We start from the raw sequence: 18,588 nt of genomic DNA, 5'->3' as shown, positions 1-18,588 counted from the left end.
CTGAGGTGCAAAGGAAGTGAATCAATCTGACAGCCACAACTGGAGACCAGACTTCTGACCCCCAGCTCAGGACTCTTCCCTGGCCCCCAACAACAGAAGACCTTCCACATTTGAGGACTCATGAGAACAGTTATAGCTATTCAGAAACAATCTAAGGATCCAAGCCACGCAGCCGTGTGCAGTTTTGCTGATGCACAAATGTGAACGTAGCACATGCTGCAAAGCATCTGTGCAGGGGACGGGATGATGTGAGCAGTGGGGGGGGGCAGGACTTCAGAATGAGGCGAGTCCCCACCTCTCGTGCACTCACAGCACTGACTTCCCAGGGCAAAGGGCCTGCTGAACCCAACCTCCCCCAACCAGGAGAGGAGAGGGTGCACCCTAGGGGGTCGTGGGAGGGAGGCCAGTGCCCCTGCCAAGGGGAGCAATGCGGGAGGGGGGCCCAGGGCACAGGCTGAGACACAGCCGTCCTTCAGTGCTGAGTGAAGGGGCTGGTAAGGGGGCCCCGCTCAGCAGGCAAGGAGGGGAGGCCTTGGGGCCCACGGGCCTGGGGAACCCAGATTCCACGTGTCTGCAGCGGAGCTCTGGTTTTCTCCGCCTTGCCCCCTGGGGAAGGGCCGCTACCATTCCCCCCACCCTTTACCGCAAGTCGCAGGGAGGAGCCTGTGCTCAGGAGGGAGCTGGCAAGGCCTGGAGAAGGACGTCTCCAGTGTCAGGGATTACTGCTTCCCAGGGGCCTCTCCTACTGCCTCGGCCTCGGCCCTCCAGCCATGCTCACCTCGGAAGCTCAGCTCACTGTCACTAACCCCACAGTCCTCCGCAGAGCTCTCCTTCTCCTGCTTGCTGCCTCCCCGGCTCCGCTTGACGCTCTTGTAGAACTGCCCCCAGCGGTGTCGCCCCGCGTCCTTCTTCAGCCGCTTCTCCTTGGCCCTTCTGTTCTGAAACCAAACCTGCCACACAAGCATGGGAGACACGCTCGGGGGGGACGTCCATCACGAGCCCAAAGCCCCCAGGGTCCCTGAGACAAGAAGTGAAGACTGAAGCCTCAGCAGATTTCAGGGCCAGGAGTGGGACGTGCCCACCACGCCCTCCGCCGGGGCCTCAGAAACCTGCCTCTGATTCAGCAAGTTTCACAGGGCCGTGGCCCTGAGCCCAGCTCCCCTAGGGGATCAGTGACACCGCCGATGACAAGGTGCCATCGCTACTGCTCCCGAAGCTCCCCTCACATGGAGGGCACAGAGGCAGGGACCAGCAGGACCCCTTCCCTCCCTGCCCCAGGCCCAGCCAGGGGGCGCTGGGCCCAGGACCGCCAGCCAGCAGAGAAGCCCCGGGGCCAGGGGGGCGGTTGTCTCACCTGTACCACCCTCATGTCCAGGCCTGTCTCCGAGGACAGCTGCTCCCTCACGTGTCGCGCAGGCTTGGGGGAGTTCTTGTAGGCGTTCTTCAGCGTCTCCAGCTGCTTCGCTGTGATGGTGGTCCGCGGCCGCTTAGCTCCGGCCTCTGAGTCATCTGCAATGAAAACCACTTCTTACTGGGGCCAGTGCATCTGAAGCAGCTGGGTCTCGTGGCCCCTTCCTCCTCTCCTCACGTCATCTTGCCCGCCCTGGGCAACAGCAGGGAGAATGGGGAACATCAGAGGGGGATGGTCCCAACCCCCCTGGAGCCCACTCCTGCACCACAGGCCTTCCCGAGTCCCTGCAAAGTGAGGGCAGGGTCCTCCTTCCCCAGCTCCCTGCCTCTCCCTGGCCCCTGCCAGCCCAGCCACACGGACAGGGGCTCTCCTCAGACTGAAGGTGTAGAGTTCCGCACATTTCCCTGTCACGACAAACACTCTGGTTGGCCAACCTCAAGATAGCAAAGGTGCAGGAGCCAGAAGGAAGTCCGTGTTCTGGGCTGCCCAGACACCTGCCCTGCTCCCATCCGGAGCCCCTGTTCCCCCAGGACCCATCCACGGTCTCGATGCCTTTCCTCCTCCCTGGTGACCTGAGCGTTCACTGTCATCTAAGCCATGTTCATAAATTCTGCGTCAGAGCCCACTAGTGGGTTATAAAGTCAACTTAAGTCGATCAAAAACTGAAAAAGGAAATACGATGGATGGGATGGGGTGGGCAGGCTGGGGCATGTAAGAGCAAGTGTTATTTCATAAAACTGGAAGTGTGTTTGCTGTACGAGTATGTGTGCTGAGTTGAAACATAAAATGAGTTTCGTATTGTGGATCATAGTCAAAAAGTTTTTCAAAAGCACTGGTCCAAAGAGTATTCAGGACAACATGCTGACTGACCAGCTGTCTGCAATGGATTTTGAGTCTCAAGTTCCTGAGTCAAACGCTGATTATTCTCGGGCACAGTTAGGCACAGAGAGGCACCGGGTGTGCTCAGCGGCACACAGCCAGGTGTAAACGGTTTGTTCCTCTCTCAGCACTTGGACTGACTTCCGCTCTCTGCCCAGCACCCCGGGGTCAAGGAGGAGTGAGTGGGCAGCTACGCAAGGCCCTCTGGGCTCTCTGTACCCCTCCCATGTGTGTCCTTTAAAGGGTCTCCACCCCATGCCTATCTCCCTTTCTTCCTTCCCTTCCCTTCAAGAAAACCCTCTCTTAGGAACAGCGATAATAGCCAATGTTTATGAAGCTCCTGCAACGTGCCTGGTGTTGATCTAAGAGCTTTATGTGTACATGATCCTCACAACAATTCTAAGAGGTTTTTTTCTTGGAGTCTTGGGTTCCCCATTCTCATTGAGTGAGTAACGTGGGAAGGTCCCTAATTTCTCTGCAGCCTATGTGGGCGGCACATTGTAGGAATTAAGTCAGCGTGCAGCCCGAGCTGGCCCTACAACAGTCGTGCGTGCAGCAGAGTGGGGACAAGGCCCCCAGTCCTCTCTCCTCCTGGGGCTGTTTCTTCCCCAGCAGAGCCATTGTCATCATGGAAGCCCTGCCACCTGAGGCTCTCCCTGGAGCCCTCGGCCCACAGAGGAAGAATTCCGGAGCCACGGAGGCTGACACTAAGGAAAAACTCCAAAATTCTTTCAATTCCGTTGTAAGCATCCGCCTCCCTCTGGCCGAAGTCACAGAAGTAACAGCATGACAGCATCTGCTGCAGTACGAGACAGCGCACTTTAAAATGTCTATAGTCTTCATATACAGAAATGGAAATAATGAAACCGCCGAAAAGTTTTTAATTCATTGAGAATTGCTTAATGTCAAAATAGGTTGGCCTAGTGAATTAGAAATGGTTCTCACCATGGCCAGATGGCAGTGCCACTGGGACCAACCCCCGTGGTCCTGGGTTGGTGGCCCCTGGGTTCCCCATGGCTGGCCACGTGCGCAGAACTTTCTTCCTGCGATTATGGGGACTATTATGCTGTTATTTTAACATTCACGGTTATTATAATTTAAAATCTTTTTTATATCCTATAACAATGTCATCCAAGTATTCATTAAGTAGCAGTGGCAGTGCTCGTGCTGAAAAATGTACCCAAAAATCAATAACTTTGATACGGAAGTTGAATGTGATAAAACACTATGAGGAAGGCCAAGCAAGCCCATGATACCCGAGGCTGTTAATTTAGGAGAGAGCATCTGGGAGGGATGGAGAGAGTGCTGAGAAAATAAAAAGTAGCATTAAGGCAAAGACACATGTCGCTGGTTATGGATTTATGTGCGCCCAGAATACATCCCCCCCACTTTTTACATTAATTCCTATGGGGAAAATTAGTCCTAAAATATGTTACTTTTGAATTATGCAAGGTCTCCTAGCATGTGTCCCTGGCATAAAAGGCAACCTCATTGTATTGAAAATGCAAATATCCAGGAAGATGTAACAAATGAACAAAATCACTCACACCAAGATACAAATAGCTGATATTCGATCTTTTGTGTAGGCCTGAAAGAGGGTTTAGATTAGCAAGGAGGAATGAAAACATAAAAGAGAGAGCCCAAAGCCCCACAGCAGATCAAGGTGTCCTGATGCACTAAAGATCACCCAGATTTCACGGGATGGAGTCGCCCCTGTCTCGCTGACAGCGGAGGCAGGAGGAACGCACCAGAAACACTGTAACCTTCAGCTGCTGGAAAACCTAAAGCAGATCTCTCCCTCTGTTTGCATTTCTCTCCCTCTGTTTGCATTTCTCTGACACGCTGGTCTCGCCCTCATTTAACGTCTTGTTCCACAAATGTCAGCCTATTTCAACCTCAGGAAACAGCCCTGCGTGGCAGGTGCTCTTATCCCCCATACTGAGCTGAGAAGCCATGGCTCGAGCAGGCACACACCTTGCCAGGGGTCCCCCAGGTTAGTGCGTGGCCAGGCAGAGATGCCCACCAGCCCCTGATGCCAAATCCAGTGTCTTCCCATGGTCCTACAGAGGTCTGCTGTGGTGCAAACAATGCTCCACAAAAGTGCTAGCTCCACTGGGCCCTTCCTGCCTCCCCAGCTGGTCTGCCCCGTCTCTCAAACCATCCACAGTAGTGGATTCCAGGACGTGAGTCTAAACAAGGCCTCTGACAGCAAGAAGCAGCTGCCCGTCCTGGGGGAGGCCTGCATCCCCAGCATCTCTGGTGAAGGCCGTGAGAGTTCCAGAGGCAGTGTGGGATCTCTGAGTCCCTCTGCACTGCTGGTTTAGCCCTGACTAGATGCCCTAATCCTCTGTGACATCATAATTCACTCCAAAGCAAGAGCACCGAGTGAGTATTAAGGAACCAGAGTAGATTAATACGTTAAGGCAAAGAGCCTGGGACCAGGCTTGCAATAACCTGGACAGAGAAGAGGCTGAAAGGCTGTCCATCCCCAAGGCCAGGGCTGTGGAGGTGGTGGGGGAAGAGAGGGAGCCCCCGCGGTGCCAGCCCTCCCGCCTCCCGCCAAGGTGGCTCACCAAAAGGGCCTCCTCACCACCACAAACCCTTTATTTTAACCGCATGTATTAAGCAAAAAACTAATTTCTCCCTGTACGGATCCCATCTATAGAATATATATGGGGGGACCCAGGAAAGATCTGGAAGGAGATACATGAAATTGCTGCTGCTTTTTTTTTTCCATCACGCCCAGAGCTGTCAGCAAGAGCTTCCCGCAGCAACACCCTGCATTGATACAAACTCTAGTCAAAGGCAGACGACCTTGATGTTTCGTGAGTTTGTGCATCTGAGACGCCCAGGCTGAGTCTGGCCAAATGCCACACTGGGAGCCAGGGTCGGGGGCACACCACCTGCCACCACCGCCGAGAGTGAGGAGCCCGAGGTGGGGCAGCAGGATGTGGTGGGTCGGGCTTGGCCTTCCTGAGGGAGCCCCAGGGAGCTGGGGGCTGGTGAGAGGTCCAAGCCCCGTCAGGGCCCTGGAAAGGCCCGAGAAAGACCCAGGGCTGCCCAAGAACACGGCCTTGGAGGGCAGGAGCAGCTGCTGCCCCGGCTGCCCCTGTGAAGGCAGGCTTTCCAGGGGTGGGGGCTAACTGCTGGGGCCTGACATCAGCCTTTGCCGTGAGCTTCTGTGCAGACCACCGACAGGGCCCTGAGGCAGCTGGGGAAGGGTGGCGGGGTAGGTGGGGGTAGGGGGTTGAGTTGGAGTCTCCCTGAATGTAGAGACTGCCTGAGCATCTGCTCCCACGTGCGGGGCTTTGGGAGACACACAGTCATCACCCCTGAGTCCCTGCCCTCAAGAAGCCCGCAGTCAGAGAGGGGAAACAGAACACAATTAACTGAAATTCTAGCCGACCTGTTCCAAGGGTGACTTAGGCCAATGCGAGAGCTCTGTTTGTCTGAAGCCTTTGAGGTGTTGGTGCTGAGACAGTGTGCACCCCTACATACAAGGCTGTAGACGGAGCACCTTTCAGCCCCACCCCAGGCAAGGAGCCACCGAGTTGATGAGCACAAGGTCCCCAGCTGCTCCTGAGCCAAAGTCCTGGCGTGGGATACAGGCAGGCTCTCAGTAATCATAACGTGATTGAGGCTTCAGTGGAGCAGCTAGTGCTAAGGGCTGGGGGGTGGGTGTTCATCCCCTGCAGGCGTCTGGGGAATGGTGCTCAGAGGAGGCAGGGTGTGAGCGCGGCTCTGGGGGTGGGCAGCCCGGACTCAGGCCGGACAGAGGTCAGGCCAGCTCGGAGGTCGGGAGCAGGGACAGAGCAGGGCAGTGCTGATTACCGTTCTGCTTGGCCGTCTCGTAGTCCTCCTTGCACACCAGCCGCCCGTCCTCCATGAGGTAGAACTCGTCCCCCGTGGCCAGCTGCCGGCTACAGATGATGCAGGCGAAGCAGTGCAGGTGGTAGACGAAGTCCTGCGCCTTGCGGACCACCTGGGTCGGGGGGATGCCCTGCTGGCAGGCCGTGCATTTTGTGCCGAAGCGCCTGTCAGGACAGCAGGAAAGGATTAGAGCTCAAGGAGAAGGGAGGTCTGCCCCCTCCCCACCCCACCACCCTGGACCACCCAGTGCTTACACCTCGTCCCCTTCGGCCTCCAACCAGCCTCATTGCGTCATGCCCTCTGAATTGCCTGATTAACTCCCCCATCAATTCACCTGGGCAGGTGGCAGGAGTTTTTAAGTCCTGCTGAGCAGGCTGTTTCACCCTCTGCCTCCTGGTTTCAACTTTATGGTGACACCTAAAGGACCAGCACCACAGAGCAACTGTATGTGCCCATACCCTGTGTGCATAAAGCATCAGAGGAAGTACCTTTTCACGTGCCCCCTGCAGGAGGAGCCTGTGTGGCTGGGACACCGCACACGCCAGGGTCCACACGGGAGCTCCAGAGAAATCGTACTTTGAGAGCAGAAGGGGGCTAACCCAACGGTTTCCCTCTCCTGTCTCTCCCTTCCGTCCAGCAATCACCAAAGCCCTCCAGCTTCCATCCTCTTCCCATGCACAGCCCCTGAGATGTGGGCCCAGGAAGCTGCATTTCGTGCCCCTGCACCATTCAGGGCAGGGAGTCTGCAGACCTCAGTCTGAAAAATGCTGCCTTAGACCTCCCCTTGTCTACACCTTTCTGGAGCACCACCAAGGCAAGAGGAAGACACCACCATCCTGGCCCAAGGCTGGTCAGGGAAGAGAAGTAGAGCCATTGAAAATACAGTCCAGTTGGGTCATTAAAGCCCGGTTCCCCGTTCTGGCCATGCACACAGAGCCACGCCAGCAGTCACAGAGGCCAGAGGGGAATTCGGGGCCAGTGCGGACACGGCGGTGAAGCGAGGTGCCCGGCTGCAGGTGAGCCTTCCCTGCTTCAGGAGGGAAGCGTGAGGGATCGGGGAGGAAGGGGCAGAGTTTAAAACAGCAATCAACCTAATTATTCATGACATTTCACACAGCAGAACTTTATCTTCTTCAGGATGAAAGACTTCGCCTAATGGATCTGGGGAAGGTTTGATTTTAATGGTCCTTTTAACTAATGCTTATAGGCAGCCCGATTTCCCCTGAAAGGACAGTACATATTTCATCCACATTAATACCAAATAAATTAATTATGGTCATGGCTATCATGATGAATCCCAGATTAATGCAGAATGATGGGTCTCTTGTGCAGTAATGATACCTGCTGGGGGGCTGCCGGGGCCTGGAGCAGGCGTGGCCAGCTGAGGCCTCAGCCCCCCTCCCAGGGACATGTGTCACAGAGAGAAGTGGGGTTCTCTAAGTCTAGATGGGTAACCCCAAAAGAGCCAGGACTGTGGCCCCAGGGACTGCTCTTCTGAGACAAGATCTGAGAAGGGTGTTGGGGTGTGAGGGGCTGAGGCATTCGCTTGGACGGCCCCCAGACTTCTGAGCTCCTGGAATGCCTCTCGGTTTTGTGAGGAGGCTGGCAGTCATGGGAGCAGGCCTCTTTAGGGCAGGTATTCTCAGCCTGGCGCTCAGGGGCGGGCTCTGTAAACCACCCCCAAGTTGTTCAGAATTGTGCAGCAGGAGCGGGGCCTGGGCTTCCATCAGGTTTTCAAAGTGTTTCAAAGGTTTCATCAGATTTCAAAGTCCAGGACCCAGAAAAGTAGAAATAACGTTAGTTGAATAAGCAAATCAGTGAATAAAGAACCATGCTTTTAGGGAATGTGCACGGAGATGGCTACATCTGAGGATGGAGAACAGAGTATAATGTCAGTTCTAGGTGGTTCTGTACCTCCTAGAGCACAGGTGAGAACCAGGCTCCTTGGACCACTGCTGTCTAACCACGTCGCCTGTGTTAGAGAAGGCAGGCAGGCACCCGGCTCTACTGTGTGTGTGTGTGTGTGTGTGTGTGTGTGTGTGTGTGTGTGTGTGTGTGTGTGTGTGTGTGTGTGTGTGTGTGTGAGACAAAGAGAAAAGAAGGCTGCATATGTATTCCTAGGGTGTTTTTTTCAAAATGCCTGTAGTTTTTCTATCCAGTCCAGGCCAGTTCACACAGCAGGTGTTCAAAATGAAACCATGCCTTCATTCCGCTCACTGCAAACCCTCCCAAATAAACCACCTGAAACCCAGAGTGTCCAAATCTTTTACTACAAAGGCTGGAGCAGAAGCAGCTCCAGACAAGAAACAGAGTTTCCCAAAAAGCAGGTTCTATCTTGTGGCCAAACCAAGTGGGCGGAGATTGGAGCGGGAGGAAGGCTGAGCAGAGACTCCAGACAGAAGACCCCACAGCGGCCCCGGCCACGGGGAGGGCCCCATCTCTCTCCCTGCTAAGAACACGAAGTGGCTTTCAGTAACCAGAAACCCAGCTGACACCAGCGCCCCAGAGACATGAAAGATAACGGGGGTATAAATTTAATCTACATACAGACAGTGATTCATGCATGAGGGTGGCAAGTGCACAAGAAAAATGAAAAATAAATGGACTTTCCCACCAGCGTTTTTTAGCAATTGAAGCAATTTTCCTGATTGTGGGATTTATACCGATGGTAAGTGGAAGTTGTTCCTTATTACCTTTCCCCCCTGGAGCACAGCCAATGGGACCCTCCCCGAGGGGACCGCGTACACCCGCTGGTCCCACAGGACTCCCCCAGTGTGGCCCAGCCCCCAGGGGCACCCCCACCTCCACTTCCGGTCAGAATCAGTGGACCCAGAATAAGGTGCTGTCCTGTGGGGGTGCAGATGGCATGAAGATGTCCCTGAGCTTCCAGATCTTAGACCAGCCCACAGGTGAGACAGCCACGGCCTGGAGAGGCTACACGACTCGTTCTGTGACAGGCAATAATGAGACGGTCACAGTTAACACTCCATGGTCCCAAACGAGGTAACACTGTGAACTTGGCTGCTCCGCAGAACCAACAGTCTAGCCAACCTGACCAAATCCGGAGGATGCTGCAGATCAGGGACACCTTTTGGCTCCTCTGCATCCTCTCACTGCGCACCTACAGTGTGCAGAGCCCTGTCTTCACTCACCAGAAAGACAGCCTCTCTGGTTAGCCCTGCCTGGCCAGGCCTCCAGGGACAGCTGGCTTCCCCAGGGAAAGCAGCTGGAGCGGATCCAAACGACAGAGAAAATGCAAGGAAGGACTTGCCAGGGGCTCATGTTACCTTCCTCCCCAGACCTACACCACCGGCAATTCTCTCCTCCCTGCCCAGCAGGCAGCAGGCAGACAACAGAGACCTCCGAGGAGGGGATGTGGGCAGGAAGGAACTTGTGCACCCAACTGCTCTTGAAAGCCCGTGTCTGAAGCAGTCGGGGAAGGATCAGCCCTCAGCTGCAGCTCCTGCAAGCTTTTCTAAGAAGAGATCTGACCCCTCCCCCATTGAAATGAGGCCCGCAGTTCATGAAAACAAACTTCCCACTGCTTTCATCATCACACTCGTTCCACAGATGTCTCCTGAGTGCTCAACCTGAAAGGTAGGTGTTATGATACCTTCTGACAGGTGAGAAACCGGGCTCAGACTGGTGGGGTACCAGCTGCCGCTCACACAGGCAATGAATGAAAAGACCAGGATTGGAACTCCGGGCTTCTGACAGCACAGCTGGTGCACGTGGGCATCAGAGGCAGCAAACACCAGAGATGCCCCTCCCCTGGCCTAGAACTGGGGCAGAGGGACCCCGTCCCCCTCAAGCATCCCCAGCTGCTCTGAGCCCCTGAGCATGAGGCTCTCAGTCCTGCGAGGCAGGGGCTGTCCGGGGAGCCTTCCCCCGCAGGCTGTCACCCCAGCCCACCAGCTGACCCTGGTGCCACCTTCCTGCAAGGGGGGCCCGGGCAGCTGGCTGGGGAAGTGCACCAGACGTCACAGCTGACATCAGGGGCTGCCCCTGACCCGGGAAGGGGGCCAGGCCTGTGTCCTTGGTCTCACCCTCTGTTCCTTCCGCCCATTTATCTGTCCACCCCTGTCCCTCTTGACAGGCCTGGCCAGCCTGCTGTCCAGGGCGGGGTGTCTGGCTCCTGCAGAAAGGGCAACAGGAGGCCTGGCAGGCACCACACCTTCTAGAAACAGGTGCATGTAAATCCTACACCACAGAGGTTCCAGCACATTCCTGATTTTAACTTCTGTCCAACAGTTAGGCCAGGTAGCATACTCTGGTTGCTGACACACGGCTAATAAAAGCAACTCCTGTTTACCAAGTGCCTGCTGTGTGCCCCTGTGGTTGCATCCTCACCGGGTCCTCACCACCACCCTCGGGCCACACCCCACCCCCTCTCTGCGGCAGTCATGGCTCCACCCCCAGTCCCTGGGCGAGTTTCCTGCCTCACCATCACTCTCACCGTCCCTGCTGCCATATCCTCCGCGACGTCAGTATCCCCACGGCAGCCCCGCCTGCCCCTGCCCTCTCAATTCTTTGACCTCTTCTCCTGAAGGTCACCGGCCCCACCCTTCCTCAGCCACTCACCTCCACGGTCCACCCTAGACCTTGCTACCAGGAACTGCAGCGCCTCCAGGAATAACTTCCAACCATCGCACCATCCGGCCACCCCTCCTGCCCTTCCCGCGCACACCCGCAGCACCCCGACTCCCCGAGCCTGCCACCCGGCCGGGACCAGTTCCTCCTTCTCACTGTCCCAAACTCCCCTCGTGGCCTCGCTTCCCTCCTCACCCAGCAAAGGCTCCATGGTCCATCTTACGAATCCCTCTCTTACCCACACCCTCAGCCCCCTGCCCCCTGCCCCCAGCACTGGCTGGCTGAGCAGGGCTGAGGGAACGCGCCACCTCGCTGGCCGGGCTATCTTTACACTCAGGGTCTAGACCTCAAGAACAGCACAGTACACTCCCCGAGTCCAACCACTGCCCCCTCCGCGCTCCCAGACACCTTCTCCCTCTCAAGCCCTCTATCCTCTGTCTCAGCCAGTGAACCGGCTTCCTACCTCCAGAAGAAAAGAGAAGCCGTCAGCACAGGACTGCCAGGCACTCCCATCATCCCACCCCCCACCCACTTGCCCACATCTCTGGGCTTCCTACAGCCAAACCGACTGTGCACCTGATGGAGGCCGACCGCCCACCTGGGCACAGAGCCCCCTTGCCTCCTACATCATTAATGTCCCCTCTCGACCACATCCCCTGCCCAGTGGCATACAGCATACTCTTATTTCTGCCGCTTAAAAAAAAATACCTCTTTTGACCCCACATCTCCTTCCATCTACCACCCATTTCTCTGCTCCTTTTGGGGTAAAAAGCCCTCAATAGAGGAGTCTGTGCGCAGAGTCTCTAATGCCCCTGTTCCCACTCTTGCACTGAATCGACTCCGATGGTTAATTTCACATGTCGACTGGGCCACGGGTACCCAGATATTTGGTCAGACATTTTTCTGGGCATGTCTGTGAGTGTTTGGGCTAGATTAACATTTGAATCAGGAGACAGAGGAAAGCAGGTTGCCCTCCTCCGTGTGGTGGGCCTCACACAATCAGGCAAAGGCCTGAAGAGAACCAAAGGGCTGACCCTCCCAAGAGCAAGAACAAATGCCTCCTGCCTGACTGCCTTGAGCTGGGACATCAGTCTTTTCCTGCCTTTAGACTCAGACTGAATCACTGGCTCTTTCTGGGCCTCAAGCCTGCTGGCCTCTGGTGGAATTTACACCATCAATTCTCCTCCTTCCCTCTGGCAGCCACCTCTCCATCTCCCACACCTCTTCCCTGTCCACCTCAAAGCCCTGGGGATCTCACTTCCATCTCTGCCCCAAGCCTCCCCACGAACTCCAGGTGGGTACATCCCACAGCCTCCTCACATCTTGCCTTGGACACCCAAAACCAAACTCCTGATCGTCCCCCCGAATCTGCTCCTCTGGCGATCTTCCCCGTATGAGAAGGGTGAATTCATTCTTCCAGTTGCTCAGGCCGACAATCGTGGACACCTTCATCAGATCCGTCAGCAAACCCCATTGGCTCCACCCAAAATTTTATCAAGAGCTGGACCACTTCTCACATCTCCACCTCTGCCTCCCCAGTTCTGGCCACCATCTCCCCTCGCCCACAGCTGTCCCCTAACCAGTCCCCTGGCCCCAGCCCTTGCCCAACAATCCATCCTCCACGCAGTGGCCATGGCAATCCTGAGTCAGACTGTCTCCCTCCCCAGCTTGAAACCTTTCAGCAGGCCCTTGTCACTCAGAGTAAAAGCCAAAGCCCCCTAACTGGCCTCCAAGACCCCACACCATTCAGCCCCGTTACATTTCTAGTCCCGACCCTCCCGCTCTGCGCGCTCTCTCTCCCCAACCACGCCGGCTCCTCGGGCCCTGAGCTGCTTCCTGGGCTTGGAGCTCTTTTCCTGGATTCCTACGTGGCTCAATCCTGCATTTTCTACAGGTCTGCCCTCAAATGTCACCTCCTCGGGGGGGCATTCCTTGGCCACGTCCTCCCCAGCACGTCCTTTTCCTTCACACTCAGCTCCCATGGAGGTGCCGCACTTCTCTTGTGTATTTGTTGCATCCTCTTCCTCCCTCTCTAAGAGGCAGCCTCTGTGACAGCGGGGCTGCATCCGCTTGGCTCACTGCTGAATCGAATGCCTAGAGCGGTGCCTGGCCCAGGATATGTGCGCAGTGACAATTTGGTGATACGTAGTGAATAACCCACTCCTCTTTTATATATTAACACATGTCCCCGCATTTGTAGATGAGAAAACATGTTCAGAGAGGGTAAGAAATGTTTCAGAGTCCTCACAGCCATCCCTAAGCAGTGGAGCTGGGATTTGAACCCAACACTCTTCCTTTCTCTGGGCCACTGGGGGCAGTCAGTGGGGGCCAGCCCAGGCCCACGCCAGCCTCCCGTGTGTGGGAGCTGCCGCAACCCAGGGCACCGGCCAGAGGAGACAAAATACCTACCACACAACTTAATTTTATGCTTTAATTGCTTGGTGGTGATTTACTGCCGGCCGTATATTTTTCCCAGTTGACACTTCCCTCCATGTATTTCTTTTCTCTATCACCACACTTGACAGGTAAGTCGCTGCTATTTACTGTTACTGTATGTACCAATATTTCCAACATATATCACTACCACAGCCATGTCACAACACCCAGAGTTCTGCCCAAGAATGGTCAGCCTTCTCCAGACATAGGCGGGGCCATATTTGGGAACAGCCTGACACCAGAGAATGCTAGAGCCTGGGGGAGGGGAACACAGCTCCTTCCACACACTCATACATACACCTCCCAGGCCCACCAGAACTGCCCTACTGGCTCTGCTTTTTATTTGTAGTTTTTAATATAATGTTCTTTTCAATGAGCATTCAATACTACTTTGAGATGAATGCAGCTGGAAAAGCTTTAGAACCAGTGACCTGGTTCAACCTCCTCATTTAAACAGAAGGAAACAGGGGCTCAGAGAGGATCAGGGTCTTGCCCAACATCACACAGCCCAGTTACTGGCAGAAAAAGGTTTACAGCCCAACTCTCTCTTCCTCCAGCCAAACTTCCCTGCTTTCCTTGCTGGGGCTAGGTTTGCTGCCCAAGAAGCAATGGGACATGTAGGATCTGACCCTCTTCTACAAGCCCACCCCTCTTAATTTTTGTGCATGTAGCATGCACCAGGGGATTTCACGTGAGCTATCTTGTTGAAAGCATACAACAGCCCAACCTGTCGTATTATTATTCCCTTTCCAGAGATGGGGACAGGTTGAGAGCGGTCAACAACTGGCCCAACACAGTCTCCCTCCTTCCCCCAGCCACCTAATCTGCCCTCCTTACTCTGGGCTAATTCTTCTCTGCCAAGTTGTTAGCTCAGCTATTACCAAATTACCCTGTGCAGAAGCGCCACCTGGGATGTTTGCTTCAAAGCAGAAAAGCGATCCCTGACTCCTGATTCTAGGCCCAGAATCCACACTTTTCACAAGCCCCGCGCGGATGACCCCATGCTGCTCTGGCAGGGACCATTCTTCCAGAAATGCTGTGTAATGGAGGCGCTCAGCCCTCCTGCAGCATCTGCAGGTTGCCTGTTGATTCTTGAGCCCTTCAAGACCTAAGGACGCATTCTCAGCGGTGGTGCGGCAAGCCTGTGACAGGCAGCTGCGTCCCACCCCGCTGCCACCACAGCCCAGGCCAGCCCGCTGCACTGACCCACCACACCCAAGACTACCACTGGGCCCAAAGCTGGTCCGTGGCTTTTCCTCAAGTGGGGCTTCCAGGGGCACTGGCAGATCCCAGGAACCGGAGCAACAAGCCAGAGACTGGCTCTCACTGGACCCTTGTCTGACCTCAGCCAGAGACTCAGCAGGCCACGGGCCCCTGAGCGCTGGGCTCAGGAATTGCAGGAGCTGTGAGGGCAACATGGCCAAAGAGGGGCTTGTGGCAGGAAGTCATAGCCTGGCCCAGAGGGGATGAGAGGGGAGGGGCTGCCGACTGGAAAAGCTTGAGAGAGGCCTGAGAGAGGAAAGAGGCAGAGAGAATGGAAAGAGAGGGGATTTTGGAGGCGGGACCTCGTGACTTGGTACCTGAATGGCAGGGGTTGGGAGGGGAAGGAGACAGCCTGCTGCCACTGGCTGGTATGTTTTCAAAGAAGCCGCCCCCATCTCCCACTCCATCACCCTGATCTCTCTTTGCTTGGAGACCATGTTTCCACAGCCCAGATGCCATCTGATCTGCAACTATTTGGTTCCAGACAGATGCCCCCAAGGCAGAAAGGTTTCCAGATGCAGGTTCCACAGATGTCAGGAGCCTTCACCCCGAGGCTGGGCTCCGGGAGGGCGGAGGGTGGGCGGGCACAGCTGAACGGGAGCGCTCTGGGCCCGACAGACAGATAATCCGGGGACTCATCACCGCCTGATATACGGCCTCAGGTCCCAGGGGGTACTGCTCAGCTAAGTAATTGCTTCTGCCTTGATTACAGGCCTTTGCAAATGACTGTGGGCCTGGTCCCACCAGTGTGTTTGAATCTTACAAATGTCCATACGCACAGCTACTATCTGGGCCATCTGATCGTTACCTTAAAAGGTTTAATTTGCTTAGCGAGGGAATTAGACTATAAACTATTCAGAAATTATGGAAAGTCACACATCAAAGAGACCCTCCCCTTGTGAGCTCCTGAAGCACAATTTGCTAGAGCGTGTGTGTGTGTGTGTGTAAGTGTTGCCCAGCAGGTGTGTCGTTGTCAGAAATAACAAATGGCTCAGCAAGAACCTGGCCCCAGATTTCACCCACAACCATCCCAGAACTGAAGTGGCCTCTCCCTGGGGCAACGGGGCCCAGGCTAGCTAGAGGCAGCCACACCATCACAGGCTGGACCCTCCGGCCAGAGCTGGGAACCCCGCTCTAGGAAGTGAAGGCTGAGGGCTTCAGTTACTGCCACAGAGCTCTGGACCACACAGGGAGGGATGGCATCCTGTGGTGAAAACTCACGACAGCTCCACATACCACCCATCAACGAGAGGGGGACAGCTGTTCCATCACCTGACCTGCCATTGCCACTGGAAACAAGCCCCACTTCCCTCCCCAGGACCCCTGTCTGGCCGGAGGCCTTCTGCAGCCTCTGCCCCCAGGACCCTCCATCTCTCTTTTTCCCGCCTCCCTACATAGATGCACTGTCATGGCCTTAATAAGAACAGCTAGCAATAATCATGGAAACTAAGCACTTCCTTCCTTCGTCTTGCTCAGGCCTCACAGTGACTCAGAAAAGTGGACATTCCCATTATTACTGCCCCTTCTTCCAGATGGGACAGTGAGGCTCAGAGAGGTCTCGTGTCCCAAATTCACACCGAGCCTGGATTTAAACCCAACACCTGCTCCCTCTCTGACGTCCACCTTGGAGAGAGGTTGAGCGGGCCTTTCCCCGCATTACCTGGTGTCCCGTGGGCATCTGCCCAGCTGAGGGATGGAGGACCCGGTCTCTGGACTGATTGGGCCAAGGTCACTAATGAAGCCCTGGCTGGAGCCAGTGAAACCAGCTTGCAGCCGGGCCAAACACAGAGCGAGCCGGAGCTGAAACAGGCTGTTCTGAACTGCAGGGATAAATCAGCAGCTCCCGGGCTCCCAAGGACACCGCTCACCTGCCCTTGGCTGACAGCCATGCTGAGACTGACTGGCTGGGGGAGGGGACACAGCTCCCACTGAGGAGCAGTACGAGGGCCCTTGGTCTACCGGTCCCCGCAGTGCCAGGCAGGAGGGCCTGGGGCCAGGGACACACCCCCAGAGAAGCATGACATTTTAGACAGGAACCCCCTGGCATGGCAGTCACCCCCAGAACATCTCCCACCCTTTCCCACAGCCCCCTCTGGCAGGCAGGTGTGAGCACACATACCTGGTGGCCAGGGCACAGCTTGAAAGTCCCCACAAGTCTAGAATGTTCTTGAAGGCTGTGCTTTACCTTTAAGATTTGTGTGACTGTTGCCCTCTCTTTTATTCCATAGCTGTTTGTTTTCATATGATAATAACCACCGGTGTGTTTCTCAAATCTTCATGTAAATCAGCTTGGCTTCGTCTTTATCCTGAGGTTTATCCCGCGGGCACTGCCCTGTGCCCTCTCCTCTAGCCAGGCTACCCCACCTCCAGTCATCTCAGTGGGAGGGTCTCAAAGCTGAGGGGAGGAGGGGGCAGGAGAAGCGGGCAGGCCCAGCCCTGAGGGAGGACTCTGATGGCCAGTCCTCCAGGGCCACAGGTCAAGTGAACACACCCAGGGTCAGAAGCCCAGAAATACAGCCTCCAGCATGAAGCACCCAGCTGTGCGGAACACAGTTTACCACTATTTTCTTCCCATTTCACAGCAGCTCTGTGGGTTAGAATGGCACCTCTTAACAGATAAAGGAATGAGGCTCGGGGAGGCCTAGCCACTTTTTTGCTGACCAACAGCTGGTAAAAGACAGGACAGGAATTCAGCCAAGCTCCCTTTGGGTTCACCAGGCCACTCTGCTTGTAAAACATCTTCCTTTTGTGAAGTGCTCCTGTGTATCAGGTCGTCTAAAACAGCCACCATTAGCATTCCCATTTTTCCTGCAGAAGACACTGGAGCTCAGAGATGTTAAGGAACTTGCTTAAGGAACCCCAGCACTTGAACCAGTTCTTGGAGCAGAAAACTGGTTTTCAACATACTTCAGAGTAAGGGAGCTACCAGCTTTGTCCCAGGACCCAGTCAGTGATGAGGAGACCCAGAAGCCCAGATCCCAGATCCCACACCCCTGCTCTCCCCAAGGACCTGGGGACCCTCCACATGCTGGATGCACAATTCAGAAAGGACCTGCTTGATTCAAATTAACATAGCCTTGGAAACACTCTGCGTTAGTCAACTCAGTGCCTCTCTTCTCAGGCCTCAGAACTTTATTTCCGTTGGAGAAGGGGAGCCAAGGAGCCAAGGACCCAAGAGGCAAAAAACAACAAAAAACAACAAACAGCAAAAATCAGCCAGTGTTACTGAGCAAGACAGAGTTCAACAGACACCCCCGTCCCCCACCACGAAAATGCAACAACCACAGAGTACAACCTTCCAACCATACTTCTTTCTTGGTCTGTGCACACGCCAACGTCGCCCTCTGCTGCCAGTCACCAGTACTACCACGTCTCACAGGCTGAAGGCTGGTGGAAGCCAACCTCCAGCTTTCCTCTTGGTCCTCCCCCAACTTCTGGGGTCTTACACACCTCTAGCTAGACACGCCTCACAGGAGAGTCTTGATTCACAAAACTTCATGCAAAATCAAAGATGACCCTGGAGTTGTGCAAAGCAGTGGCCCTGACCCTTGTTACAGGCAAAGAGATTTAAAATATCGATCCTGGAACTTAGGACCACAGTGTTGATCGGTGAGGTCCATGAATCCTGCCCTCTGCCTCTGAGCAGGGCTTTGGGGCAAATATCATAAAAGGATAGTGCCTTTTCTTTTCCTCTTTTTCTTCAAGGAGCATAGAGAAGCTGCCTCTGACCAGGCATCCTCCAAGGGCCACAGCTGAGAGCACTCTGAGGTCTGACAGGCAAATTCAAGTGCGTGCACCTGCCGGCCCTCTCAAAGTTGCCAGAGGTGACTCTGCCACCTAGTGTGAGAAGAGGGAGGGACCTAGGGTTCCTGAGACTGCCCCCCACCCCGCCTCATGTTCTGTTCCCAGGGCCCCTCTGCAATGTGCCATCTGAAAGCAAGCGCCTTTCATGAGCTGAAATGAGGAGCCGGTTCTGTGGTCAAATCACAGCCTGAGCCCCAAGTGGGCAGCGGGTCTCAAGACCCCTGTGGATGGGAGGTGATGCCACTCTGACCCAAGACAATTCTCCCTCCCTGTCCTCACCGAGGACTGTACCAAACTGTACCTGCCGCTGTGCCTTCCTGTTCCAAACAGCTACG

At 55.2% G+C, this 18,588-nt stretch overlaps 1 protein-coding gene across 1 annotated transcript in view; it reads right to left on the bottom strand.

Annotated features, from left to right (window-relative positions):
* LHX4 (LIM homeobox 4) overlaps nucleotides 1-18,588 on the bottom strand; it is a 41,579-nt gene that overhangs the window by 2,802 nt on the left and 20,189 nt on the right. Inside the window, exons 3-5 of the mRNA XM_064478052.1 lie at nucleotides 6,122-6,324; nucleotides 1,355-1,509; nucleotides 779-950 (exon numbers count right to left, since the gene is read on the bottom strand). Coding sequence (XP_064334122.1) covers nucleotides 779-950; nucleotides 1,355-1,509; nucleotides 6,122-6,324 — 530 coding nt within the window. The remainder of the gene's footprint in view (nucleotides 1-778; nucleotides 951-1,354; nucleotides 1,510-6,121; nucleotides 6,325-18,588) is intronic.

Source organism: Camelus dromedarius, chromosome 23, assembly GCF_036321535.1.
Source record: "Camelus dromedarius isolate mCamDro1 chromosome 23, mCamDro1.pat, whole genome shotgun sequence".
In the NCBI taxonomy this organism is placed as follows: domain Eukaryota; kingdom Metazoa; phylum Chordata; class Mammalia; order Artiodactyla; family Camelidae; genus Camelus; species Camelus dromedarius.
The sequence above is the reverse complement of the archived record's forward strand: the minus strand, read 5'-3'. Positions and strand labels throughout refer to the sequence as shown.